This window comes from Camponotus floridanus, unplaced genomic scaffold (genome assembly GCF_003227725.1).
Source record: "Camponotus floridanus strain SB8 unplaced genomic scaffold, Cflo_v7.5 scaffold28, whole genome shotgun sequence".
NCBI classification, from domain to species: domain Eukaryota; kingdom Metazoa; phylum Arthropoda; class Insecta; order Hymenoptera; family Formicidae; genus Camponotus; species Camponotus floridanus.
The window spans coordinates 454,582-481,350 of NW_020229414.1; the positions used below are offsets into that span (position 1 = coordinate 454,582).

At 32.2% G+C, this 26,769-nt stretch overlaps 4 protein-coding genes across 12 annotated transcripts; all 4 read right to left on the bottom strand.

Moving 5' to 3' along the window:
• Positions 1-1,646: 1,646 nt before the first annotated feature.
• LOC105249123 (zinc finger protein 558) lies at positions 1,647-5,170 on the bottom strand. 4 transcript variants are annotated; one of them, XM_011254364.3, is made up of 5 exons: positions 4,991-5,170; positions 3,495-3,725; positions 3,187-3,416; positions 2,697-3,086; positions 1,647-2,413 (listed from the first exon to the last, which is right to left on the bottom strand). In XM_011254364.3, exons 1-5 carry the CDS (start codon positions 5,168-5,170, stop codon positions 2,068-2,070), a joined length of 1,377 nt encoding a protein of 458 aa, XP_011252666.1. In that variant the 3' UTR covers positions 1,647-2,067. The 4 variants fall into 4 exon arrangements, with proteins under 4 accessions (XP_011252666.1, XP_025265515.1, XP_025265514.1 ...); XM_025409730.1 differs by lacking the exon at positions 4,991-5,170 and adding an exon at positions 4,306-4,479; XM_025409729.1 differs by lacking the exon at positions 4,991-5,170 and adding an exon at positions 4,042-4,269.
• A 2,252-nt stretch (positions 5,171-7,422) lies between these two features.
• Positions 7,423-8,588, bottom strand: LOC105249122 (cilia- and flagella-associated protein 20). 2 transcript variants are annotated; one of them, XM_011254363.3, is made up of 4 exons: positions 8,548-8,563; positions 8,377-8,402; positions 7,938-8,297; positions 7,423-7,848 (listed from the first exon to the last, which is right to left on the bottom strand). In XM_011254363.3, exons 3-4 carry the CDS (start codon positions 8,211-8,213, stop codon positions 7,543-7,545), a joined length of 582 nt encoding a protein of 193 aa, XP_011252665.1. In that variant the 5' UTR covers positions 8,214-8,297; positions 8,377-8,402; positions 8,548-8,563; the 3' UTR covers positions 7,423-7,542. The 2 variants fall into 2 exon arrangements, with proteins under 2 accessions (XP_011252665.1, XP_011252664.1); XM_011254362.3 differs by having other exon boundaries at positions 7,424-7,848; positions 8,377-8,588.
• Positions 8,589-9,015: 427 nt separating this feature from the next.
• Positions 9,016-16,653, bottom strand: LOC105249121 (double-stranded RNA-binding protein Staufen homolog 2). Of its 5 annotated transcripts, none has more exons than XM_011254360.3 (9): positions 16,468-16,653; positions 15,593-15,668; positions 14,896-15,104; positions 14,185-14,820; positions 13,533-14,080; positions 12,921-13,446; positions 12,647-12,852; positions 12,310-12,496; positions 9,016-11,045 (listed from the first exon to the last, which is right to left on the bottom strand). In XM_011254360.3, exons 2-9 carry the CDS (start codon positions 15,643-15,645, stop codon positions 11,008-11,010), a joined length of 2,403 nt encoding a protein of 800 aa, XP_011252662.1. In that variant the 5' UTR covers positions 15,646-15,668; positions 16,468-16,653; the 3' UTR covers positions 9,016-11,007. The 5 variants fall into 5 exon arrangements, with proteins under 5 accessions (XP_011252662.1, XP_011252663.1, XP_011252661.1 ...); XM_011254361.3 differs by lacking the exon at positions 9,016-11,045 and adding an exon at positions 11,207-11,421; XM_011254359.3 differs by lacking the exon at positions 9,016-11,045 and having other exon boundaries at positions 12,018-12,496; positions 14,203-14,820.
• A 1,129-nt stretch (positions 16,654-17,782) lies between these two features.
• On the bottom strand, positions 17,783-25,793 carry LOC105249151 (peroxisomal hydratase-dehydrogenase-epimerase). Its single transcript, XM_020026873.2, has 15 exons — positions 25,718-25,793; positions 24,618-24,738; positions 23,789-23,912; positions 23,537-23,643; positions 23,079-23,252; positions 22,659-22,813; positions 22,221-22,328; positions 22,087-22,112; positions 21,903-21,967; positions 19,677-19,862; positions 19,335-19,461; positions 19,006-19,112; positions 18,755-18,928; positions 18,429-18,586; positions 17,783-18,046 (listed from the first exon to the last, which is right to left on the bottom strand). Exons 2-15 carry the CDS (start codon positions 24,708-24,710, stop codon positions 17,911-17,913), a joined length of 1,740 nt encoding a protein of 579 aa, XP_019882432.1. The 5' UTR covers positions 24,711-24,738; positions 25,718-25,793; the 3' UTR covers positions 17,783-17,910.
• Positions 25,794-26,769: the final 976 nt, after the last annotated feature.

Below are 26,769 nucleotides of genomic sequence, written 5' to 3' on the forward strand. Positions count from 1 at the left end.
CAACGACACGCATCTTTTTTTCATGCAAAGGTGAATGCAGAATACAATTCGATTCATTTTATACAACGAATTTATTTCTATATATGTCACAGATGGTGTGTATTCTGTCCACTAACTCTACAAAATGCTCCTTCAGTATTTGTCTGTTGCTAAATACACTACTTTAATTTCTTTTTTTTTTGCATTACAACTGGCACTTCTGAAGTATTGTTGATCACTAGTCCCGATTACTAGGGCTTTGGTGTGTCTTGGCGCTTTAGAAAAATACTCAATTTTTGATTCTCTAAGATCTAAAATGCAAGTATGATGACGATTGAGCCGCAAGCATTAGATCACCTCGGATACTCTCCTTTTATCAAAAATTGATTATTTTTGTATACATACATACATATACATATGTATATATATATATATAATTACTATTTATTGTTGCCTATTTCTAGAAGTATATATATAACATATGTCGGCAAGCATCCAGAAAAACGTAATCACAAAATACACGCTTATATCTCTATGAGCTAATGATGTTGCATTAATGTGATTACATGTGGTATTTTTTTCTTCACTTTGTGATATATAGTATACTACTTATTATTGTTTGTATGTGTATGTATACTCTGACTGTTATATGTGTATACTCTCTATTTATGCCTTCTGCGGTGTTTAGCACATGTGCGAATGTATACATTATACGGAAGCACGGGCTATTATCTACGTTACATGAACTATTAATTAACTAACTTAATTATGTCTTCCTAAAAAACTACTCAGACTTCTGTTTAACATTTATCTTATATATTTTGCTTATAAGAATAACGTCGTATTTGTAATATCGACTACGGCGTCTACGTCTTGCTTATCGATAATTAATACTGCGACGACTAGATTTATTTCATGTGACTGAAACATTCGGTCTTGTTCGTTCTTAAAATTACTATCTAATTTGACACATAATTTTCATATACAGTCTTAATATTTATGATGATGTTCGTATTGTGCTAAAAATATGTCACAGACTACAAAACTTTTTTTCTTTTCACAAATTTTCTTCTTTTGTCTTTTTGGTCGACATATAAAATCCCGTATAAAGTTCCCTGTGAAATTCTCGACTGCTGTGAATAAAATAACTATGTCTTTCTTTAGAATTTTCATTGTTTGAATAATGCTTCAATCATGTATAATCTAGCTAATAGAATAATATTTCTATTATATATCAGCTGGAGTAAGTTGTAAATTTCATAACCAGTATAAAACGATCAGTACCAATACAATTATCACAGAGTCGTTAAGATGTCACATATACAAGCGTAGAGTAAAAAAATTAGTTTTATACTCTTGCCATATATATATATATATATATATATATATATATATATATATATAAATTAATTTTTATAGAAATAAATTATAATTCATAACTTTTATTATCTATGCCAATATTATTTTAAAACAGTATTAAAAAATATTAAAAATAAAATATGCATAAAATGGCAGTGTAAAGATATTTTTATCACAAAAATAAAATATGCTAATGTTAATTTCTAATAACAAAATAACATCTGTCAACTTTAAATAATACTTACATTTCTAAAAATATTTAACAATTATTATTTTTCCATTATTAAAATAATATGCATATACTTGCAATAAATATGTATATAATTGCTTCGAAAATAAGACTAGAAGTATCAATATTTAAATCTGGCTATGAAATTTCAAACTTATTTTCTCTATAGTAAAGTACTTCATCGCTAGATTTACTAACAACGATGGAAGTTTACCAATATCTCATATTAACAAACATCCTTATCAGACAATAGAAAGACATATTCATTAAATAACTAACAAAGTATATAATACCAACAACAACATACTTAATGCTAAATGTATATAAATAAGTTAAAAACAATAAAGCATACAAAATTTCTCGTTTTCATACATTAGCACCGTTACTCTCTGGAAATGAAGTTTACGACAGATACTGATATATGATCAATATACGATCATCACTCGACAGAATATTTATCTGAGATTCTAAGACCAGTCCTCGTACTGACTACCCATGGTTCATCTCATTAAATCCGCCGCTCTTTGTCGATCCCGATGAACCTCCCGAGGATGCATTCTTTTACGATGTGAAAAACAGTTGCCCGAGCTCGCGAAAGCTTTCGGACAGTAAGGACACTGATAAGGCCTCGCACCCGTATGCTGATTTATGTGGAATTTTAGATCCTGATTTCGTTTGAACGTTTTATCACAAAGTGGGCATGCATGCGGTCTTAAATCCGAATGCGTTATGCTATGGGCACGTAACGTCGAATTCGTCGGATACACTCTCCCACATACATTACATGGAAACTGTATGCCGCCATGATATTCCTTGTGTCTGAATAGGTTCGATTGTGTTTTAAAACTGTAAGAAATTAAATTATCTTTAATGATACTTATGGAAATCTTTTGATCAATGCATTAACAGATTAGCAGAATGATTAGCATGTATAAAAATAAAAGTTAAAATATTAATAATATTAATACTAAATACATAATAATATTAAATATGATAAAGTATAAATATATAAAATAATTTAATTATTATATAAGAATTTAATTACAACTTTAATATTTTATAATATATTTTAATTAAATTCTTATAAAATAATTATTACGATTACTATTACAACATAATACAAACGCACATTCTTCCACATATATCACATCCATATTTCCCCTTAGGCCTGTGCGTCTCTAAATGCACCTTTAAATTTCCCTTTGTAGAAATCTTTTTACTGCAGATTGGACAGATGAAATTGCTGGACGAATTGTTATCACTATTTGTGTGAAGTACACCATTTGTGGAATAAACATGTTGAGATCGTAAAATAGGCTTTCCATCGAATCTTCTTTCTTTGGGTAAGTGTGACCATAAGTGATTTTGCAAACCGATTTGCGATATAAAAGATCGAGCACATATTGTACATTCGTATGGTTTGGTTGATGCGATAGATGTAATTTTTTCATTGTCCTCATGCAATTTAGATTCGCTTTCATCCTTTTTCTCTTCGTCTTCTTCTTCTGCTTCAATATTTCTAAAATAGATAAAAAGCTTAAATAAGTTGATTTGTTAATTTTTTCAAACAACACTTTATATAATATAATCTTTATTATTAGTAATAAAAACATTTCTACTTGTTTGTTAAAGGTAGTGGCTCAGGTGAATGTGTTCCTGTTATTTCTTCCTCATTGTCTGAGGAATCGGAAGCTTCCGATGCAGATTGTTCCATACCACATTGTAAAAATAACATTGGATCCACTTTTACTTCCATTTCCTCCATACTTGGAGTATGACGTTTGTCCTCTTGGGAATTTAACTCTGATGGTCCCAGTGGTTCGTCTTCAGTTAAAATTTCTATCACACCCTGCAAAATATGGTAATAATAAATTATTATACATAAATATCTGTGATGTAGAAATAAAACTACCATTTATACACATACTTTTGTCAATATTGAATGTAATAATCCTCGATCTTCCGTCTTCTTTGCAATATCTTTAATATCCTGTACATCATCATCTTGTACAGAATTTGTATTGTCAATGTTATTATAGAGCTGTGATCTCAATTTTTCTTGGGTACGGTATGCCATCATTGCAAAGCGATGAACACCCTCCAGTCTCTTAATGCATATAGAACAGACCATTTTTGAAAATTTGTCTTCCAATGATACCTAGAAAGAATATTTATAAAAATAAGTTTATAATTCTAAAACATACTCTATATATGTATATCTTTAAAATATAACATGGGATCACTATTGAAAAATTATTTATATTTGCATATTTTATGACCTAAATTTATTTTTCTGCAAATGTTACGTATTAGTTTATTATTATCATCATTATTTTTTACTTTTTGTTATTCTTTTTTATTGTTTCTCATTTGCACATTGCATTGTAATTTTTTTTATCTCATCTTATACAATTAACCTAGCTTTCGGCTCGATACAAGCGCTAATAATTTCGATTCGAGTAGAATGGATGTACCGCTTATTTCAAGAAAAAGCTGCTGTATTTTTTACACAATACAATTTGATTGGCATTTTTTCCGTAATTTATTCCGCCCGACGTCGCTTCCCCGACGCGCGGCCCTCATTTCCGATTATATTTATAGATGTAGTACTTATATAGCGCACACATATACAGAACACGGTATACTTATTGCAATCAATAAAATGCTAATTTTTAACACTTTTGTAGCCCCGCACAAAATGGTCGCGCTCGACAGACGTATTTGGCGTGTATGATCACCTTTGTTTATCGCGTTATTCCACATATGATAAACTCGTTGACATTTCATTAAGACCGAGGACCGGTAATAATTATAATTTTCCGCCGCAGATTTTCGCGAAACGTAATGACTCGTTACTGCGCACTTTAAGCATCTAAACTCCGAAAATGTCGTCGTTATTTTTAGACGAACGAGTCGATTTATTCGCGATTCGGGAAATATCATAAATCGCAAAAAGAAGGAAATTAATGAGATTAAGAATTATACCTTTATCTCGAATTTATCGCAAACGTTCGCAATCGTAATCGCATCCGAGGAATTATCGCGAAAGGAAATAATTTATCGCGCGATCGTCAAAGATCGGCACGACGATCTTCCGCATCAATATCGCGCGATCATGAAATAATCATGAATACACCATTGTTGCGTATTGATCGACCGATCATCGTCTGATCCTCGATATCGCCCGAAATCGCCGCTTCCGCAATCGGCGCGAGACGAGTTTCGAAAATCGAGATTCGGCTGAAATTTATCGCGACCGGCACGTGATTGCGAGAGAGAAACATACATACGTACACACTCTCACAGAGATATACGCACGCCGCATGGGGGAGGCGAATTTTGAAAAAAAAAAAGAAAAAAAAGAGAAAAGAGGGGAGAATCGAAAAAAATGCGCGCCGCGCGAGAGACGCGCTCGTGACTTACCAGGATATGCAGATATTTCCGTATCTTGGTCTGCAGATAATGACGACGGCCGTCCTCGGCGAAGATGTGCATCCCGTCGTCGTCGAGGTCGATGTCGGCCGCACAAATCCGACACTGCGTCGCGGACCGGTCCGCTCGCCGATCGCGCTGCTGCTCGAGATCGTGTGCCGCTGTACCCATTTTAAAAACGGGGGCAAAAAGGCAGGAAAAGAATCAGGTGGAAGAGAGAGAGGCGAGGAAAAAAAATGATGAAAAAAAATATAATGCGCCAGGTGGAGGGAGGAACGATTTTTTTCTCGTTCCACGACTGGAAGACTTTTTCTTTACGATAAATCCCCGAAAGAGACGCGTATGATAACGACAGGCACGCACGCCGATTTGAGAGAGGGCGATCTTTTTCTTTTATTTTTCCTTCTGGTTCCGCGAGAATGAACGAATACGGCTAATGAGACGCGTTGAATCGTCTCGCGACGCGGTGTCTTCATGTACCCGGACAACGACGACGCATCCTCGGTCGCGAGGAGCGGCGGCGACGACGGCGGCGGTCGCGACCGAGAAGAAGCGCGTGTGTCTCCCGGCGGCGGCCGAAAGCGGGCGAACGAACGAACGAACGAACGAACGAGCGACGGCTCGCTGATTATTCTATAACGATTTTCCCTCTTTTTTTGTTCCGCCGTATACTTTATATGAGTGGAGCCGCGGATTGGGCGAGATTATAAGCCGCGCGGCACGGCGCGACGCGACGCGACGCGAGACGTCGTGCCTCTTTATAAAAACAGACGCGCGCTCTCCGCGATAGTCGTCGGGCGTCGGCGTGCGTCCGTCCGTCCGTCTCCCCCCGAGTGCTCAATACAAAATATATAATAGCATTCGTCGATTTGAAAAACATATGTATATAACCAATTGTTTTATTTATGGATTCCGCCGGCGCTCCGCGGCGCGGCGCGACGCTACGCGACGCGACGCGGCGCTCTCCGCGCGTCACGCGTCTATATCTGTCCGCGGCGTCGCCGCCGTCGTCGTCGCCGTTGCCGCTCGCATCCGAAAATCCCATATTATTACATCGATTACAAGGACCACGCGGCCATGCGGCGCGCAAAGAATAAAATGCATCGGCGCGCGGGCCACTCTTAATTAGTCCGCCATCTTGGCGGACTCGTCAATTTTTTCCTTCTCTCGATCGTGGTTCACGCGCTCGCACGATTCCCCGCCGCGATCGCCACGTGCTCGCGTGGCCGTTCGCTCTCCTGTCGGTCGCGCTACGCGCGCTTCCTTATTCACGGATGCGTCGTACGCCCGTGATATCCGTTCCGCGATTCCGCGCTTTCCCGCCATTTCTCGCGTCGTCGGTGTTCCTCCGCGCGCGCGCGCTCGCCCTGTTTTTGCACGCCGCGAAAAATAGTCCGCGGACACGTTTGACGCGAACGAACAGCCTCCCCCCTCCCTTCCTCCCGCCGTTTAACGGGGGAGGAGCAAGGAGTTGGCGCTACGCTCCACGCGTCCCCATTTAAAAAAATCAATACTTAATAATTAGCAATTAATACGCGCGCGGAGTTTATGTGTGTGCGTGTTATGTGTCTGCCGATTACCATTCTCTCAGTCTCTTCCGCCCCGCCCTTAATCACATCGCGTTCGTGCAATGACACAATCATTATTTCATTAATTATTCGTATCGACGTTTATTGTTCTCTTTTTTGTGTACTATTGCATTATCGTTTTCATTGATTCGAGATATATAAAAATAGAAAAATATAGTTTTTGCGAGATGCGTGGAATTAATTCGAAAAATGTAATAAAATTATAATGATGAATTTTTATCATAATTAATAATAATTAAAAAATGCCTTTATAATCAATAATTCAATTATGCATAATCTCATTAATGTTTTTTTTTTCATTAAATTAATTATGTATAATTATTATATATAAAATGTGATCAATAATTGATTAAATAGGCGATTGAATAAATGTTCCAAAAACAAAGCAGATGTTATATTTATAATTGTTAATAAAATTGTTTGAAAAAATGAATATTAGATCAGATTATTTTTTCTCTTTTATATAATTAATATATAATTTCACTTAAAAAGTTATATATTTCTCTCTTTCTTTCTATATAAAAGATTTAAGAAAATTAAAAAGTACATTTCATTGTTGCACTTCTTATCACTATAATTGATTATAGTGATAATTTGATTAATTATTATTGATTGATATATCATTATGATTATAAAAAATTTTTATTCACAAATAAATATTCACTTACATATCAAACATATTTATTATATAGTATTTTTAACAATCGTGATAAAGAGAAAGAACAAGAGAAATAAATGTAACTAAATCAGAGAAGGACATAATCTAGAATAATGAATCATAAAAATAATTAATAAATTTTTTAAGCATAAGAATAAAATATAAATCGAGGACAGTCGATTTATAAAGACGGTCATCAATATATGAAATGTTTTATTTTGTAATAAATTTAAATAAGTTTGAAAAAGAAGACAATACTTTCCTTTTATCGAAAGCACATATTTCTTCACTATATCCTAACATTTTGCCTTATTTTGAATGGGTAAGAATAATTTGAATTCTGCTGGCAATTCATCTTCGGAATACAATCGATCTGAGAAGTACACTCGTCGTATCCTACAATTAGCATGAATTTGTACCCTCAATGTCTCTACATAATTTGTTCCATAGGCTCGGCGTGTAAAATCAGCCAAGTTGAACTGTATTTGATTCCACCCATCATCCAGTCTCATTGGCATAGTACAAATAAATGGTTTTACTCTTGTTGTAGATTGATAGTTGCTAGCGCGGAATCTGCGACGTACGTTTTTATCATCGATAATCTATAACACATAAATATTGTTTTTATACTGAGAAAAATTAAAATTTAAAAATAAGTTCTCTACAAACTATTCGATACAATAAGAGCTACCTGAACTTCAAATGTGAAATATTTCTTCAGATTTTTAATGATCATCACCAAGAAAGGTAACTTTATACCCAAAGTTTTTCTTGGATCTGCAGGACATGTAATATACGTTGTACTAACGTTGCTGCCCAGTATTTCCAGAACAAGACTTTGGATGTCATTGTCAGTGATCCTCTTAATATGTCCATTTCTCACCTTTTTATCCCAGATTTGCAACGGTTTACTGCCAATGCTGTACAGAATGGATAAGAATCCACTTTGGAAAGTATTTTTAAACATTTTTTGGTTTAAAATTTAGCTGCTGCAATAATTTTTTCTGTTCTATCAAAATAAAGCTATTCGTCTATTATTTTCTTCTTGAGTCTGCAATGTATATTTTGAATATTTTAGTTGATTTAACATCGTTTTTTATGTGCAAGATGTAAAATTGCAAAGAACTAACCTTTTCTCATCTTGACAAGAACCGAGCTGAAAATATATTATAAACGATGAATTAAGAAATGTTCATATTTAACATAATAAATTTCCTGCTCTTTATATGTCTATTTTCATTTAATTTTAATTTACTGTCTCTCATAAAGTGTTGTCTCAAAATATTTAATGCAACTCTAACCTAACGAAACGTTTGATCGATACGCCATTTTTTTACTTTACACTAGATACTAGGAATATTTTAAGGCTGATTTTTCATACGCGATGAATTTGTCCAATATGATTGGCCAACTATTAACTAGGGAGAAGTTCAACAATTTACAGATTAGCAATACAAATAAAAATATATAAATGTACATTAGCTCACACATTTCAGATATTATCAAATTAGAAAAATAAGAAAATAATATTTTAAAATTTTACTTCACTTACATGTATGAATATCTCAGACTTATAACAAAAATCTTTCAAATATTTTTTTAATTTTAGTTTCTAAAAATATTTGTCAAATGTTTATATAATAAATACATTTTACAAATTAAATAATTCAATTAATAAATTAAATTCATATAAAAATAAATACATTTGATAAAAGAATGTTACACTTGGACGAAATCTCTAACAGAGGTAAATAAAACGTATTTCGAGATTCGTGTGCCACCTTGTCATGCGTATATTTGAAACGCACAGTAAAAAGGCCATATACATATATGTGAAACCTTTCTACAATTGTTTATCAACGTCAAATACAAACTGATGCTGATAAAAGAAAGCAGTAGATTCCTATACGTCGTATAATTCATTTTCGAAATGCAATTAAAGCTTTGTCGGTATAAAGAATCATTCCGATTCTTAAGATTTACGTATTTAAGAAGCAATTATTTTCAATATGAAGGCTGCTGAAAACTCGCATTACGTAATTGTATTTTGTTACAGCATACATTATAGCATACGAAAACTCAAATCGCTTTACTTAGATATAAATCTAACATAATTAAACTATATTATGGTATTGAGTATACTTTTTTGCGCTCGGTATTCATCCAGTCAAATAATTACGAGTAAAAAGTAGCGAGAACATATTTTATCAAAGTGATTTTTTAAACAATTTTCTAGTTAGCTTTAATCAAAAGTAAGCAAATGTTTCGTAGCGTTTATGTATGTATGACTATTAAAATGAAATTACAGAACGCAACATAGATCATACATGAAACTAATGTTTCACAATTGTTTCTCCTTTATTTAGCCAATATCGATGCATCGGCTAGTATTTTTTTAACACTTTACGAATCAAGCTCAACATTTTGCTAAGTTGATTTCTTAGTGGACTCTCCTTAAAGTGTTGAAGGATTCTTTTTTCTGGTACCTTGATACCTTATTTGGTAAATTGATACCATATTCGCTTATCTATCATTAATATTAACTATATGGTATTACAGTTTATATGCATAAAATTGTGTTCTTCTCTCGCAGCGTACATGACGCAAGTTATTCAATTCTTCTCTCCTTTCTGTTTGTCTTTCTCAAAAAATTATACATAATGGAATCTACCACTGTGTCTCGTAATACTGTATTGTGACATGAACAAGAAAGGCTCACTTATAAAAGCGATCAGGCAAAAAATCCAACTAGCATCTCGAAAAATCAATAAATAATTTTCACCGAATGTCTTTTAAATTATCTTCGAATTGATCAAATGTAACTCGCGTTAATTTCAGTATATTAATCATCGTGCGAACGCTTGTTACAAATTTTCAATATACCGAGCACCGGGCATTACGAATAAAGTGTGTACGAATTTAATGAACAATAATACAATTTATTTAGTTGCTTGTATTTGTTGTTCAATAAATCGCATAATACGAATAATGAATAGAAGACAGCAAGTTATTTGATTGAGAAAGCCGGTACAAAACTTTGCATTATTACATCGTCAAAATTGTAAGAGACAACGTTTATATTTTGCGCAAAATATAGAGAACTTAATTTTGAATTTAAGTAAAATTATACGAATATTCAAAGTCTGTACCGTTTCTCAATATTTATCTTCATTCATTAAGTTTTATCCACTCTACTGCTTTTACTCGGCAATAACGCAAAATTTGCCATTGTTTCAGGATTATTTCTTAACAAAATTAAAATAATTTTGTAATATAATCCTGACGCGTAACGGGACAAGTTTTGGATTATCTCCTTTTTTTTCCTTATATTCGACGAAATTTCCTATACAGCTTATCATTATCATTTATTTGCAAACGATAAATGTGTATGGAAATTTCTTTATTCCCTTTGTTTCTCAACCAGACAAAATTCGTAGCTGTATTCGGATTGTTTTTTAATAAGACTAAAACAATTTTGTAATGGTTTTGACGCAATGGGATAGCTTTTTAATTATTATCATTTTACGTTTTCCGAAATTTCTGATGCAGCCTATCATTATTCTCTATCTTTGAATGATAGGTGCATGGAAAATTTCTGTTCTCTTTACTTCTCAATATTTCACGATACATGAATATGTAACCCCAGAATGCTTCTGGCCCCTATATAAAAGCAAATTGGGGCATAGGGACAGTATATATCCCATTACCTATGTTTTACCAATTTAAAGTTTAGATACTTAATCTTTCATAAAATTGTTTAATCAGCACAAGTCTCTGGCACATGTAGCCAGAGTTTGTTCTGGAAAAAGACATGATTTTATGTATAATTTTCATATGCGACTCAATAAAAAATTTTAATTTGTTTTGTTCGATAAAACAAAAAAAAACATACATCATAAAATAATCAATTCTGGATTAAGGGTAGAAATAGAAATATAAAAAAAAAGAAAAAAAACACTGTTACGATTGTTAATTTGTGTATTAGGTAACAAGACATAGCTCTCTTTATTCATGCTAATGAGAAAGCCAAGGAATTTGATTGAGAAATTAAGAGATGGTCGCATTTCATCTCCAGGTCGTCATTTCATTTCTCTACGGTGTTCATATGATCATAGACCAAGACTGGAGAATGACCATTGTGAATTATCATAGATAAGTATTTCACGATTGTGATCCTGTCAATGAAAATGTTACAATAAATATAGCAGTTATAGTTGTCACTGCTAGGATCGCAATCATAATCAAGCACCAATAATATTTCTCGATTTCACAGTGATTTCACAGTGATTTCACAGTATTATTAATTTTGCAAGAGTCATTTTAATATACAAATAGCTCAATACATTTTTTATGATAATAGATTTCTGATAGTCACAGATGTTCTTTTAGCTTTGCCTACTGTAACTAATCAGACATTTTTATACATTAAAAATTAAAGAATTCTTGCATAATTATTAAATACTCGTTTATTGGTGCTTGAACAGCATTTCAATGTAGTTAAGACACTGCAAAAGATTAGAAAGATTTTACATAATACATGCTAATAATTAACTTATAGATAATTGTATATAAATTGATTACAATTCGTTTCTATTCGATTTTTTATCATACTTCAGCAATGTGCAAAGTAAGCAATCTAACAAATATAATACGTAAAATAAAAATCTAAATTATGTAATGTGCTTTAAATCTTTAACCAAATTTCTCTGAAAAATGAATGCATTTTTATAATTACAATCAGATTATTATATAGAGTAATATAGAAAGAGATTCAATATACAAAATAAAGCTTCCACAAGAATAGATAGAAACCTAAATGAAACAACATATCTGCAGATGAAAATGAATAAAAGATGAAAACAATGAATGAAGAATCAATCAAGTATCAATTTTGTGGAGAGTTTTATAACTATGACAATTAATTTTCTTCTGCAATGTCTTAAAAAAGCAGAAATATAACTCAACATCATATATAAGTCTTAAGCTATTTGGTTACTTATCAATAGCTCCATCCATGTTATTTTTAACTTGAATGCTAATGTGTATTCCATCACCAGACACACCTTTGTCTTTCTTTACTTGCGCTGCATTCGAAGCATTGTCGAGTCCCAATTTACTGAGAGTGCGAAGTGCTCTTAGCGCTGCTTGATTGCGACTCGCGGCTATTGTCGCCCCATTACCGTGACAAACTTGTGGTGGATCAGTACTTAGTGATACAAGTGATAAATATTCCTTGTTTATAGATACTCCCTGGAACATTAGATGGAGAAAATATTACCTATTTTGATAACATTGATACTGAACTTATCATTTCCCGTTTATATATGCACGGTTCATCTCTTTTTAATTAATTAAAATTTTAATTTTATTTTAATGCATTAAATAATAGCTATAAATTACCTTTGGAAAATCACTGAATTCTACAGTAAAATTAAATAATTGAGATAAATAATGTAATTGATCCTTGGGTGAAACACCAGCCGCATTCTGTTGTTGTCCACGTAATTCTTCAGCAACTATTTGTACACTGGGTCCATTTCCCAATTTAGATTCTTGACCTCCGTCCACTAATAAAAGACCAGGCACTAGTTGACGGCCTATGGTACCTAATAACAAAAATAAATTTTTTTAATTTATTGAATATAGCCAGACAATTTATATTCTTTTCTCTTACCTCCTACTGAATGAGGTGGAGTATCATTTACTTGTTCATCTTCGAGAAACGTCACTTTTCTGGGTTTCGATTCCGTGTTTTCGCTGTCTCCTGTCTTTATAGATGGTTTCGCGGGTTGCGGCGATGGTTTGCTATATCCTAATTGCGCCAAGAGAGCCTCAGCTGCAGCTCTTTTAGCCAATTTCTTGTTAGGTCCAATTCCCTGTGCGGAGTGTTGACCCATTGTCACTTCCATGACAAATTCTCTGCGTCTTGGCGCGCCTTTCTCGTCAATTAAATTGTAGACTGGTTCTCTTTCACGTTTCGCCTGCTGAATCTGAACTAGCCGGGAGACCGGATTGACTTCCTCCGCGGCTTCACTTTCTGAACGAGGCTCCTGGTAAACCTTTATTAAATTACGAGATTTCTTTTTAGTTGCTGGTGGCTTACGTTTTACTCGCATCGATCGATTCTGTATTGTAGCTGGTAAAGGAGGAAGACGTTTTAATTCTTCTAACATCAACTCGGCAGCGCGTTTCTTTGACACCTGAAAAGTAAAGAAGCATAAAAGAATATTAAAAATCATATATATCATATTTGTTGTTTTTCTGCCTAAAAAATATAAAGGTTTACTTTTTTTGAAGATCCTTCTCCCACAGTGACTTTGTCACCAACAGTGCATTTCGTCATAAAGGTTCTTATGTGAGGTTTACCACTCTCGGATACAACTTCAAAGCTCACTGATAATCCACGTTTCAGAGCAGTTTCATGAACTAATGACACTGGACTTTTCAACTCAGCGTTTGGATCATCAATACCATTCAATGTACCATTTTCATTAGTGTTATTCACGGTTGCGATTTCTTCCGGTAAGGGCAATTGCCGCAGCTGTTCTAAAGCTCTGCTAGCTGCATCGTGGCGGGCCGCTTGACCTGTCAAACCTCTACCCGTGAATTCGCGTTCACCAACTTTGAGCGTAACGAGATATAATGCTTGAAGATCTGTATGAACTCCGCGATTATATGGAATTCGAGGATTGTACATTCGCGGAAAATTATTAAAACTATGCGGCATAAATTGATGCTGTAATGTAGCTGGCGGAGCTTGTCGGAACGTATAAACAGTTGGTTCACCTCGTTTCATTGCTAGAGCATTCAGTTCAACAGTAGGTGGTAAATGTCCTGTAACGCAAAATAGTACATAAGTAGTGTTACTATATAATAATTATATAATTAAAATTGAAATTTAAGAAAATAACGTCATAAGTTGATATTATTATATATACCGAAATTATCGAAATTACCAGAACCTGCCGGGCATTTGCCCAGATGGCCGATTCTCATAGCCTTGGTGGGTTTAGGCGGAGGTTGACGATACCACGTCTTGGTTAAGGCCTCGGTCGCTGCACTGTGTTGAGCTTTCTTTATGCTAGGACCTTCCGCAACGTATTCTTCCTCGCCAAGTTTCAATGTCACTGTAAATCTCTTCTTGTGCGCCGGTCCCTGCTCGTTGGTCAACCTATACTGATGTTGAATCCTATTGAATCTCGCTAACTCATTCAACAAGCACATGGGTGTTTTTTCTTTCATGTTTGCCAAGGCTGGATTAGTTCCGTTGGCATGATTCTGATTGGACGAATTGTCATCTCTGGACTCTCCATTGGCATCGTTTGTTATCGCCTTTGATTGTTCTATGTTCGATTGCTGTGACATATGTTGCGGCTGTTGTTGCTGCTGCTGCTGCTGCTGTTGCGATTGTTGCACTTGCTGCTGCGGTTGTGGCTGTTGGATAGACTGATTCTGTTGATTATTTGGTTGCTGCTGCTGTTGTTGCTGCTGGTGTTGATATTGAGGTTGCACATTTTGAAGAGTCACAGAAACTGTATTTGTTTGGTCCTTCATGCTAACGCTAACCATGGTATCTGAAGTGAACGTTTTGAATTATTTTTACATTAATAATTGGGAATGAAGGATTAATTCTATCACGATGTATTTACTGTTTGTATTGTGCGCATTCATGCCCATCAACATCGGCTGTCTCGGATTTCCATGCGGCGGGCCAGGATGCTGCATGTGATGCATATGTTGTTGATGGGGGGGCATGGACAGTATCGGTTGATGAGGATTCCGATGCGGCAACAGATGCTGTGGTTGATGTAACTGAGTCATATTAGCTTGTTGCATAGGCCGCATCGGTCCTGCCATTCTAGATAGAAACATTTTAAAATAATTAATATCAATATAATTATATATTTACAATTAATGTCAATGTATATATTTATATATTTATAATTATATTTATATAATATATTGATATTAATTATATATTTATAATTAATATCAATATAAATCTTACTAAATACAATTTTACTAAATACAATTTTATATTTATAATATTAACTCTGTCTATAAATTTATAATAATGTATAATTATTATTGCTTCTATAATCTATATATAATATTTAATTTTTTTGAAACAAAGAAATAATGTAGTAGTTTTTATCATACATTCATCATATACATAAGATCATTAATGGTTTGTCAACAATTTTTACATATATAGTAATGTGACTTATCAAATCATTAAATCAAATCATTAAATAAACTTAAGAAATTTCCTAGTCAATTTATAAGTAACTCATAAATACTACTTTGTCTAAATTAATATTAAGTAAAAAATGACTAAATATTAACCTATTATGATCCCGTAGTTGATTCTGCATTGCGTGATGTTGGTGACGTAACATCTTATGAAAATGCACAGAAAAATCTGTAAAAAAAGAAATCGAAAGAAAAGGATTATTAATCCAATTTCAATATTTTAGATATATCTTAGACAAATAACAAAATTATCACACACATATAAGTAATTTTTTATATTTGTGCTATGCACAATCAGCTGCTGAGAAATTAAAAGATTTTTTTATCAAAAATAAAATATATATACATTTGTTTTCTACTGACGAGTTCATATACAGCAAGTAGCAGACTACAAACAATTCTTCTGCTATCTTGCTAATTAATTAAAAGAGAATGCAAGTAAATTCTCTCTCTTTTATCATTATCAATGAATAAATAATTTTCGAATAATCTATAAATTGCGCTGCTCGTGAAAGCAATCGGAGCAGACCGCAATGGAGCTCACATCTACTCTAAAAAGAGCTTTGTTCCGAAATAAGGTTCCATTGTATACGCGGTATTTTTCTTTTTTTCGCGTAGACGAAGGCGTTTCTCGCGTTTTCGGAATATTTAAAACGAAATCTTACGAACACGCAAAGTGATCGACGGCGGGCGTGGATTATCCGAACGACTTCGATATATAGGAACACGATATAACCTTTCCGCGTGAAGGGCGAGCCGGTAAAATGAGCGGGTGACGAGAGACACGATTTCGCGGCCGCGTGCAATTTCGACGCGACAACGAGGGATTCCGCCTATAAATAAAATTCGTTATCGAATAAAATGGGCTTGGTCCAGCGGCGGCGGTGGCGACGACGAAGGCGATCTTCACGGAACTCGTGGGAACCCATCGAACGCCGACACGCTTTTTTCTCAATTTTTATCCTTACCCTATTACGTTCTATTTCACGGAAATTTGGTGCGCGACGCACGATGCAGCGAAATTTCCGGCGAAACAGATCGGTCACGATAGATCTAAGAGAACACCGCCAGGCCCTCGGCACGGCTATTGGCAAACAGTAAAGAAAAGTACTCTGTAGACTAAAATGCGGCCATTTTGATGTGAACTAGCGGCGTGCGTGACGTCACCGATACCTCTCCGGGTGAGTTCGGAAATCCTATTCGTGGGATAGAGCAGCGTCGACTCGACCAATTAGAACAGAGGAATATTTGCCCCCTTTGTCCTGATTGGCAGATTAGATGCTACTGTACACACTACTGCGATTTTTAAACACACGCATGTTTACATAGAAATCAAACTGGAGGAAGTAATAACGGAAATAACGAACGAAATTCATGGCGAACGAGAAATCAGATTTATTCAAAATTCGCTTGTGCTACGCGTCATGTGTTATATGCATTCTTATGCATTTCAAGTTGAACACTTTCAGGTATCGAATGTATTATATTTGGATATTCAATATGATTGTTGATTAAAATATTTGAATTCTTTTTTTAGATTATTGTTAAATATTGCATAATCTGTAATTTTATTTTTTTAACTTTGCGTTTTATTTCTCACATCGAATACTTGCAACTGCCAAAACTATTTAACGCATATTTATTTATACATATCCAGTTGCACATATTTAAAATTATACATCATTATACTTAATGTATTTCAAATTATACATTTGTTCTTTTCTTTTCGTATGTCGTGACTTATTGAGAAGAAAAAAGATTCGTTATAGTTGCCGACATTTATTTATTTTTATGAAATAACATAATAGACATAAATCTATTATTAGCTGTTATTATACTTTAATTAGATATCAGAGTTACCACTATTTTAATTAAATTCGAATTTAATTAATTATTAATTAATTATTACAGAAGTCTCTATTTTTTAATATCATTTACATATTTTATATATATCTATTGCTAATTCGAGCTTTAATAAAGTACAAGCAGTGAAAATCTATTTCAAATAAAAAAAAAACAAATAAAGTTGCTACAAATAAACAATGCTTCTTATAATATAATTCAATAAATATAATTACATTTATAAAAACAAAACGATTAAACGTCATTATTTTTCACAACTACTAGTTAAATTTATATTTTAATTATACATATATATATATATATATATATATATATATATATATATATATATAACTATAACTCTAATAATTAAATTTTATTTTTTTTTTAAATTGCAATTTAATGCAAATAAATTTTTAATTATTCAAATTTAATTGTCGCTCTTTATGATGAAAAAAGCATAAATTTGTACAATTCTAATAAGAATTAATTATTATTATAAATCGGAAAAAAATCAGTACGCCAATATTTGTGTACCAAAAATGATTCGCCGTAATATATTTTAAGCTTTATACCGAAATTTTCAGATCAGTGTAAGATGGCAATTGCACAGCATATGCAGGTTGATTGTTTTCGCTGACGAAGACCGAACCGTTCTCACCCTTTTCGATCAATTCCACAATTGCACTCGCCACATGCTCAGGTCTGTTAAACCGAAAGAATATTCTATGTAAAGAATATTATATATGTGTGTATATATGTCTATCACAGATCCTTTTGACACACAAATCAATTCTTTAATTAATGTCATTAGGATATAAAAATAAAACAGATTTTACTTTTATTATTTTTATTTTGAATATGATTTCTAATCTATTTTTTTAAATTTATAATTATATTTATCTACGAGATTTATCTACGTTTATATAAATTCTAATTTATTATATACGTTCTTGATTTATTATTTATTGTTTTTATTATACACACATATATATAAAGTTTATTTTATCTATTTAATAAAATTAGGTAAGAAATAAAAAATAAATGTTATATAAAAATACTATAGGCTATACTATATGTGACTTACGATTGACTTTCCATTGTTGTCATTTCCTTAGCAGCGATCTCATCGTCGAGAATGTCCATCGCATAGGCTTTGCTTGACATAAACTTGGAGGCCATATTAGTATTTGTGAGACCAGGACATATTACCAAAACACGTATTTCCGTCTTTTCATAAAAGGTCTAGAAAAATATGCTAAACTTGATTAGTAGTTATAATATTTCAAATGTGTTGCAGCATATTCAAAAGGTAAAATAACAATAGTTTAAATAATTTGATAGGAAGAGAGGGAATGAAAAAATATATAAATTTTCAGATTTATTATTTATTTATATAAGTCACATTTTTACCTGTAACGATAAAGTAAAACCGACGATGGCGAATTGCGTCCCGGCGTAAATCGGTGCGAGCGGATTGCTTTGCAAGCCAACTATGGATGACATGTTAACGATAGTTCCACCCTTTCCGCCCTTATGCTTTCCCATATGATTCAGACCCAAAATCGTGCCGTGTACAATCCCTTTCTAATTATAAAGGAGATAACACGTTAAGAATATCAGGAAATAAATTTTCGATGAATAATAATAAAAAGCGGACTTACATAATTAATATCAACCATCGGCTCCCAATCCGCGTCGTTCATGATGCCGGCACTATTGATAACAATGTCCAGCATACCAAATGATTCTATCGCCTTCTCAAAGCAAACTGCAAAATTATATACATTAATTAAATGCTTCATTTAATCGAAAATTTCTTTACTTTATTTTAAAATAATTTATCGCATAGATAAATAATTATATAATACATTATAATTTACAATCACCGGTCATAAACTGATTCGTAATAAGATTATTGATATTATTTATGTATGATGCATCTTATTATTAGAACATTTTTTGTTTAGCAATCTTTTTTATAATACAATACCCGTAAGTTCCTCGGCATTCGCCACATCTCCAACGAGGAAAATAACGTGATCTGCGCCGAATTCTTTCTCCAATTCTGCAACAGTAGTTTCGCCATTCGAGTCGGGCAAATCTACAATTGCTACGGACTGCAAAATATAATAATTATCAATTTAATAATACATTTCTTCCTGCATCTCTGTTTTAAACATTATTTAAAACATTATCTCCCATTTAAACCTATATTTGCGCCGCGCGCGTTTCTCCTATTATTACTCTAATGTTGAAGATATATGTGATATATAATTTGCAGAAAATATACTAGCAAATTATATTTCATACATTTGGGATTTTACTAAATTACCTTTGCTCCATTTCGAAGCAATTCCCGAGCGGTGCAATAACCGATTCCATTGGCTCCGCCGGTGATAAGCACGGTTTTCTCCTGAATCTCCATTATAGATGCGTCTTGTTCTCTTGGATGAATGCGAATCGCGATTCCCGTGTAGATTCGGATCAATCTTGTCAGATACTGATCCCGCAAATGAATCTGTCAGGTATCGCTGAAGAGGAGCCGCAGATATTGACATTTGAGATGTCGACCGTACGTGATAGAATATCAGATGCAGATCATATGAACTCGTCTTCGAGGTAAACAAGATCGGATTTGCGCCGATAGGCAAGAAGCAGCGGGAACAAAATCATTTGATGCTGCACGAGGAACGCGTGTTGAATAATTCGAAACGAATGTGAGAGAAATATAACTTAAATCCATTTCTTGATGTTGTATAAGATGTCACTAGTATTGTGGATAGGATTATCATTTTACAGACGTATTGAATGTAAAAAATATCTAGCAATAATAGGATCGGATTTATATATATAAAATTTTTATATCTTATTATTTTGAAACTCTAGTTATTGTTTCGTAATCTTTGAATTAACTTATAATATCAGTCTATTTTATATCAAAGAGATTTTTGGATAGACATTATGTGATCCTCACTTAACCAGTAAATTAACGGAGATTTAACAGGGAGAAGATAGGAAAATAGATATTTCTCGTATAAAATAATACAAATCCGATCCAGTGATTTTATTAAAAGGCAATGCATTTTATTAGCAAGACTAGCAACATACATACCATAATATATAACACGTAACAAAAACAAAATCAACAGTCGCCACTAATTGCGTTATCAAAGCTACAAAGAATTATTACGGGCGATATCTCTCGAACAAAATCTACTAGCTAGATATCTGACTAATGTATCGAAGTTTTTATATGAGTTTTGTAACTTGATGCAATCGCGCATTGTACAAATCTCCTCATGAATCGTAATATCTAATATCGAAAAATGATCGCATTGAGCGTCTCAACTTGCACTCAAGCTATAGATCCTAATTCTATCGCTATACCATATTTCTAAATATTTTTTTTTGTTTTCCTCAAAAAGACTGTAGAAAAATTAGAGACATGATTGTTGAATATGTAGTTTCGCTTGGATAATCATCCGACGGATTTCGATTCAATTGTATTCGCGATTACACTGATGCAAATAACCGTTGACACACGACAATTATCGAACTTTAAAGTGGAAATGGGCACAAGTAAAAAAATTTCAGCTTTTAAGTAAATTTTTAAAGACGTACAAAAAATTTGATTATTTATTTTCTTAAAATTGTTTAATTTTTTTCATATTTTTCTGTACGATACTCTAGTCATCTAATACTTTTATAAAAAACATTTAAATGAATATACGTAGATATATTTTTAATGTAAAAGACTTGTCTGATTGTTCTATATTTTACTTGGCTTATTCCACTTTTATTTAATTATTGATTATGCTTCTGTCGCTCTTAATAAATATAATATATATAAAGATTTGCGATATTCTCCATAAAGAGAATTTCCATCGAGTCAGAGTTATCTGCATCAATCATTGTAAGGGACGTATGTTAATCTGTCTCTCTTTTGCTTTTTGCTTCGAGAGCGCAAAATAAATCTTTCAATCTATCACACACGCTCTTTCCCTGATTGCACACAAGCAATAAATACAAAGTGTCTTTATTATATTCGACCTAGTAAAAATGTGATTACGTTACATTTAGCGCTATTAAACGGAATGGATTAAACGGAATCGTCGATATTATGATGGATACGTTAGAAAAATGAGTAAGCTATATTATGGGACGATTACAAAGAGTGCGGCAGGATTTAGATATCGTTGTGATAATATTTTATCAATACACAAATATCTGCGCAACATCTAGAAATTATTTCTCGAGTTCAAGATTTTTGGGCTGATAAGCAAGTGCATTGTTGAGGCCCATTCAAAAGAAACCGCAAATTTGCAACGTGGGTGCGGGACGGAAGCAAAAGCCATTTCCTTTTTTTAGATTATTTTCTTTTTTTTTATAATGTATGTAATTAAATGTTCCCGTCATCGCAACGCACGTTGATCTTGCATGGATTTTTTCTCCTTTTTAAATATCGCGATTTTGTTTATCTCTCTTTCCCCTTTTTAAATATCGCGATTTTTGTTTATCTCTCTTTCCCTCTTATAATTATTAAATCTTCGAGTCTCACATCCACATTCTGACTCGTAGATTTTGCTATGTCAGTATAAAATGTACCAAAAGTATCGCTATATTCTATCAAAAATCGGAAGTAATGTTAGCTTCAAATAATATTCTCGTTGTCGTTATTATAGAAAACGTGGTTCTTCAAAATATACATCGTATGAAAGTGTAACTATGTATACTTCGCTTACGCATTCGCCTTCTTGATAACGATGTTCTGGCAGGTGACGGGATATATTTCGATACAAATTACGGTTAATTGTGCGGTACGGCATAGATATTCGCAGCGAAGCGAGAAAGGGTTGTATGAATTCTGTCTTAGTGCTTCGCGAAATTAATTTCGTGCGGTGGTTGATCCTTTTCCACCATCCACACGCTTCCGCTCTTGCCGGTGTTTAGTACTTGTATCAATGCCTTTGCCACGTGTTCCGCCCTAGAGAGTATCCAACATTATTTTCAAATTGCTCCTATATATTAATGCCACTCTATATGTATTTCCCTATACTTAAAGAAAGTAACGCAACATTCTTCTAAATAATTAAATTTGTTTATTATGCTACAATTATATTTTTTTTAGAGAGAGAAAGCAAATTTTTAATTACAAATGAGCTAAAAAATTTTTATAAAATTTTATAAAAAGAAAAAAAGAGAGAAAAGAGAGAAAATAGTTATTCATTTATTATCTTATTCACAATTGGAAAATCATTACGTATAATTACGAATTTAATTATTTAGATATATAAAGAAAAAAATTTTTATATACCTTTGAGGAACTGATGAAGCTGTATCCCTTTGCCATGCATCTTCGTATCGAGCTAATAAAAGCTTCGTATTGACATCTCGTACTAATTTAGTGTCCGTGGCACTTGGACAAAGTGCCATCACTTTAACACCCGTCAAATCTACGTGATATTGATCCTATTCAAAAATTGAGAAAAAAATTAATACGTCTTTATCTCTATTTAATTTAATAAAAATAAAAATTTAAACATACATAATTTAAAATAATTTAATGCACTAATGGAGTAAATGCTAACTTCGAGTATATATTGCATTTGCAAATTTTGAATAATATAAATAAAAATTTAAACGAATTGATCTCCACAAATTGATAATCCATTTTCTGCTATTCTAAGTTAATAGTTATGATCGATAATATAAGATTGATATAAGTATCTCTTACCCCAAAAGCTCTGGTGAAGCTGACGATAGCTGCTTTTGTCGCGGAGTAAATTGGCACGCTCACATAAGGGTTGATGCTGACGTTGCTGCCGGTGTTAATAACGACTCCACCTTGACCACCTCTATCCGTCCCCATAAATCGTTGAGCAAGCAAAGTACCACGTATTACTCCATTCTGTAATTGTCATATTTGCAGCGAAGACAAATTTTTAATACAAATATTAAAATTATTTTATAGTGAAAAGTTTGTTAATATTATTACATGTGCAATGTACAGAATTGTAAGAATTATAAATTATAAGATTAATTTCACAAAAATATTAATTTAAAAAAGGCACATAAATTGCTGTGTAAATCGTTTCGATTAATGAAAAAAATATCAAATTAAAGTTTTCAAAAACACATTATAAGATAAAATATGCAAGTATATTAAAAGAGATTTATCAGACATTTGCTTACAAGATTAATATCTACTTCAAGTTCCCAAAATCGGTCATTCATGATACCAGCATTGTTGATAACAATATCGATATGACCGAACTCTGCGATCGTTGTCTGAAACGATTCTGTAAATTGAATTGCATCGTAATTCTACATAAGAATTGCATTGAGAATAAAAGCAAAATATGTATATATGTATGGACAATTAGTCGCGTTTATGTGAATAAAAATAAATTTACAATAGAGCACAAAATTATTTAGTTACTATACCTTCAAGTTGCGGATAATCCGTAACATCACATTGCGAGAAGATGACACGATCTTTACCATATTTCGCTGCTAATGTTTCCACCAATTGCTCCCCTTCTTCGGTATCAATATCACATACAGCTACCTGTACATAATAAAAAATTATTATAATAAACTTTATATTATATTCATAGAAATTTTTATATATTTAAAGACTATTTTATTTTAAATATTCTTAACGTGAAGATAAATTGCAAGAAAGAAATAAAGAAATTTATGAAATTTATTCATAAAAATTTATTTTTTAAATACAATATATTTATTTAAAAAATTAAGTTTATTTGTTTCTTTTAAAAAAATTTAAATGTAGAAATTGTTATTAAAGCTAACAGAAAATAAAATAAAAGTTTCTAAAAATAGAAAAAATATGTTTATAATATCAGAATGAAAATTTTAAATAAAATAAATACAAAATGTATAATATTACATTATACATATGTCAATCGCCAAAAACCAAGAAGATTTGTTTTTATAGATCTCTTGAGTACGTGATATATTTCTCCTTCGTCTGAGAGCAATCTAAATTTAAATCAACCGTTTTAAAGAAAAACAAGGATTCTTGAAGCATTGTTTTTGCGTGAAATTCCGAGTCATAAAAATACACTACATTCATTGTTTAGAAAAAAAGGAAACCGAATAATCAAAATACTTATAACTAATTGTCTTTTTCTTAAAAAAAAAGATAATTTGATAATACAAGTATAGAATAATAAAAGTATAGAAAATTTGATTAGATAATAAAAGTATAGAAAATTTAAATAAATAAATTTTTTTAAGAAAACATATATACCTTGGCACCCTGATTCAGCAATTCGATGGCATACGCTTTGCCAATGCCAGATGCGGCGCCTGTCACTAGGGCAACTCGCCCTTTTATTTCCATTTTTCTTAAATTCTTGTCGACTTTTGTACTTGCAAGTATAAAAAATATAATATATTTTATAATATTATAATATATTTTAAAATATTATATTATAAAAATATAGATTAATCTTTAGATTAATGTACTAATAGAAAGAATATAACACTGTTTGTAATTTCCTCTGTGTGTAAAGGAATTTTATTTATATAGATTTTAAAATTAAATAATTAAATCGTATTTAATTGTTACTTTGTCACGACTAATGTAATAGTATAAATGTATATATTCTTTTAAATTTCTTTATTTATTTAATTTTAAGTCTGTCTGACTAATACATATACTTTTTAGAGAAAAGTTATATATATATATATATATATATATATATATATATATATGGAAATAGAAATAAAAATAAAATGTAATTTGTCTGTAATCTATATCTATATTTACTGTAATCTTTTGTCATTTTTTCTTATTTTATCGTTTCTTATATTACAATAATAAGTACTAATTTATATAATATACTAACACAATATTTTATCGTTTTATTGATATACATATAACTAGCGAATGATATAATATTTTAACATTTAACTTTAACATTTAAAAAAAACACGATGAAAACTTACTTTTTTCATGAAAATTTTAAATTCGTCTCATTAATCTAACATTGTACATCTGTAAATTTTAACATTTTCCTTGGGTTCTTTTTTTTCTTTCATTAGGAATAAATTTATATGTGTTTCAATGGAAGCACTCATTCAAAGGAATTCACAAACTACTTTTTCATCTGTCACTTTGACTTCGAAATCAGCAAGAAATTAAAATTCTGATATCAAAGATTTCAAGTGGACAAACGCACAGTTTGTATTTAAAAAATTTACCTTGAAATTTCAACATCATTAAACCTTTAAACAAAAAACCTTAAAAATGTATCTATTATATATCGTCTAGTCTGGATGTTCTCTTCATCTACCTTATCAAGATTAAATTTTTTTCGCTGATTTTTATTCTTTACGTTTGTATACCTTTTGGATTCTTCCGTCAACGTTGACTTTTCGCAACAAGCCAGGTGCAAGCTGGTGAACTGGATAGCTTGCTTGGATACACTAATCTAAATGATGCTTTTCCTCCGTTGAAGAAATGTAGTTGATAGCACCGAAGTAACGAAAGGTGTGGTTGATAGCTGATGGTGTACTGGCTGACTGACGATCACAACGATTGGGGTGCACACCCGGTATAGTCTGATATTGATTGGTGCGTCTGCGTGCCATGCGAGTGTGCGCGACGTCGACCGGTGCGTGCCCTTCATGCACGTGCGTAAATGCGTGTGATTCTCCGAGACAGACTATTCGGCAGCCTTGCACGTCGACGTCGGTCCCGTGGCCCCTTTTATTTTTAGAACGATGCCGAAAAAGCGACCCCGCCCCGAAAGTAAAAGTTCAAAATCTTCCTCTTTTACAAGTACTGAATTTTTGTCGATTCTTACACTTGTAAAATGTAAAGATATCATTATGTAAAGATATCATTATAATTATGCTATGAAAATTCATTTGGATTCAATGCATTAATACTATTATTCTTGCAATTAATTAAGTTTGTACAATTTTGCCAAGAATTATAAGAAAGATTCTAATTCGACAAACATATACAATTTTTTCCTTTTATATTATTAGTATTCTTTTAATATCAATTTAATATTTGTAATTTTTTTTTATTATTAAGCGCAATCTGATATTTTAATTTATAGTTCATTTTCGATATACTTTGTTTTCTCGGTTATTTCCTGTAATGATAAAATATTCAAGTTATCTCGACTTTATCATTACTATGTTTACACCAAATACTCACATAAACAGATTTTAAGTTTTTTGGAAGAAATAAAAGAAAGTAGATCTAAATTGAATATTTTTTATTTAAAAAAAACATGCTACGGTGTTATCATAAAGATTAATACATTAAAGATGTGCACAGTATCTTATCTAAAATATTAGGTGTCCAATTTTATTGTCGATTTCCTCTCATATTTTATAAAAATATGTACAAACTTAAGATTTAATTCACACAGTTACTATTGATT

Bases quoted from the DNA above. Each gene is read 5' to 3' on its own strand.
- LOC105249123 (XM_011254364.3), bottom strand. From the start codon at position 5,170: ATGGGTACAGCGGCACACGATCTCGAGCAGCAGCGCGATCGGCGAGCG. The intron at 3,087-3,186 runs GTAGAAATGTTT...TATCTATTTTAG, and splicing joins CCACTACCTTTAACAAACAA to AAATATTGAAGCAGAAGAAG. The intron at 2,414-2,696 runs GTGCGTTTGTAT...AATTTCTTACAG, and splicing joins TGTGATATATGTGGAAGAAT to TTTTAAAACACAATCGAACC.
- LOC105249122 (XM_011254363.3), bottom strand. From the start codon at position 8,213: ATGTTTAAAAATACTTTCCAAAGTGGATTCTTATCCATTCTGTACAGC. The intron at 7,849-7,937 runs GTAGCTCTTATT...TATGTGTTATAG, and splicing joins ATTTCACATTTGAAGTTCAG to ATTATCGATGATAAAAACGT.
- LOC105249121 (XM_011254356.3), bottom strand. From the start codon at position 15,645: ATGTTACGTCACCAACATCACGCAATGCAGAATCAACTACGGGATCAT. The intron at 13,447-13,532 runs GTAAACCTTTAT...TTTACTTTTCAG, and splicing joins GAGAAGGATCTTCAAAAAAA to GTGTCAAAGAAACGCGCTGC. The intron at 12,497-12,646 runs GTAATTTATAGC...CTAATGTTCCAG, and splicing joins AATTCAGTGATTTTCCAAAG to GGAGTATCTATAAACAAGGA.
- LOC105249151 (XM_020026873.2), bottom strand. From the start codon at position 24,710: ATGGAAATAAAAGGGCGAGTTGCCCTAGTGACAGGCGCCGCATCTGGC. The intron at 23,253-23,536 runs GTAAGCAAATGT...TGACAATTACAG, and splicing joins TTGAAGTAGATATTAATCTT to AATGGAGTAATACGTGGTAC. The intron at 19,113-19,334 runs GTATTGTATTAT...ATAATTTTGCAG, and splicing joins GAATGCCGAGGAACTTACGG to TTTGCTTTGAGAAGGCGATA.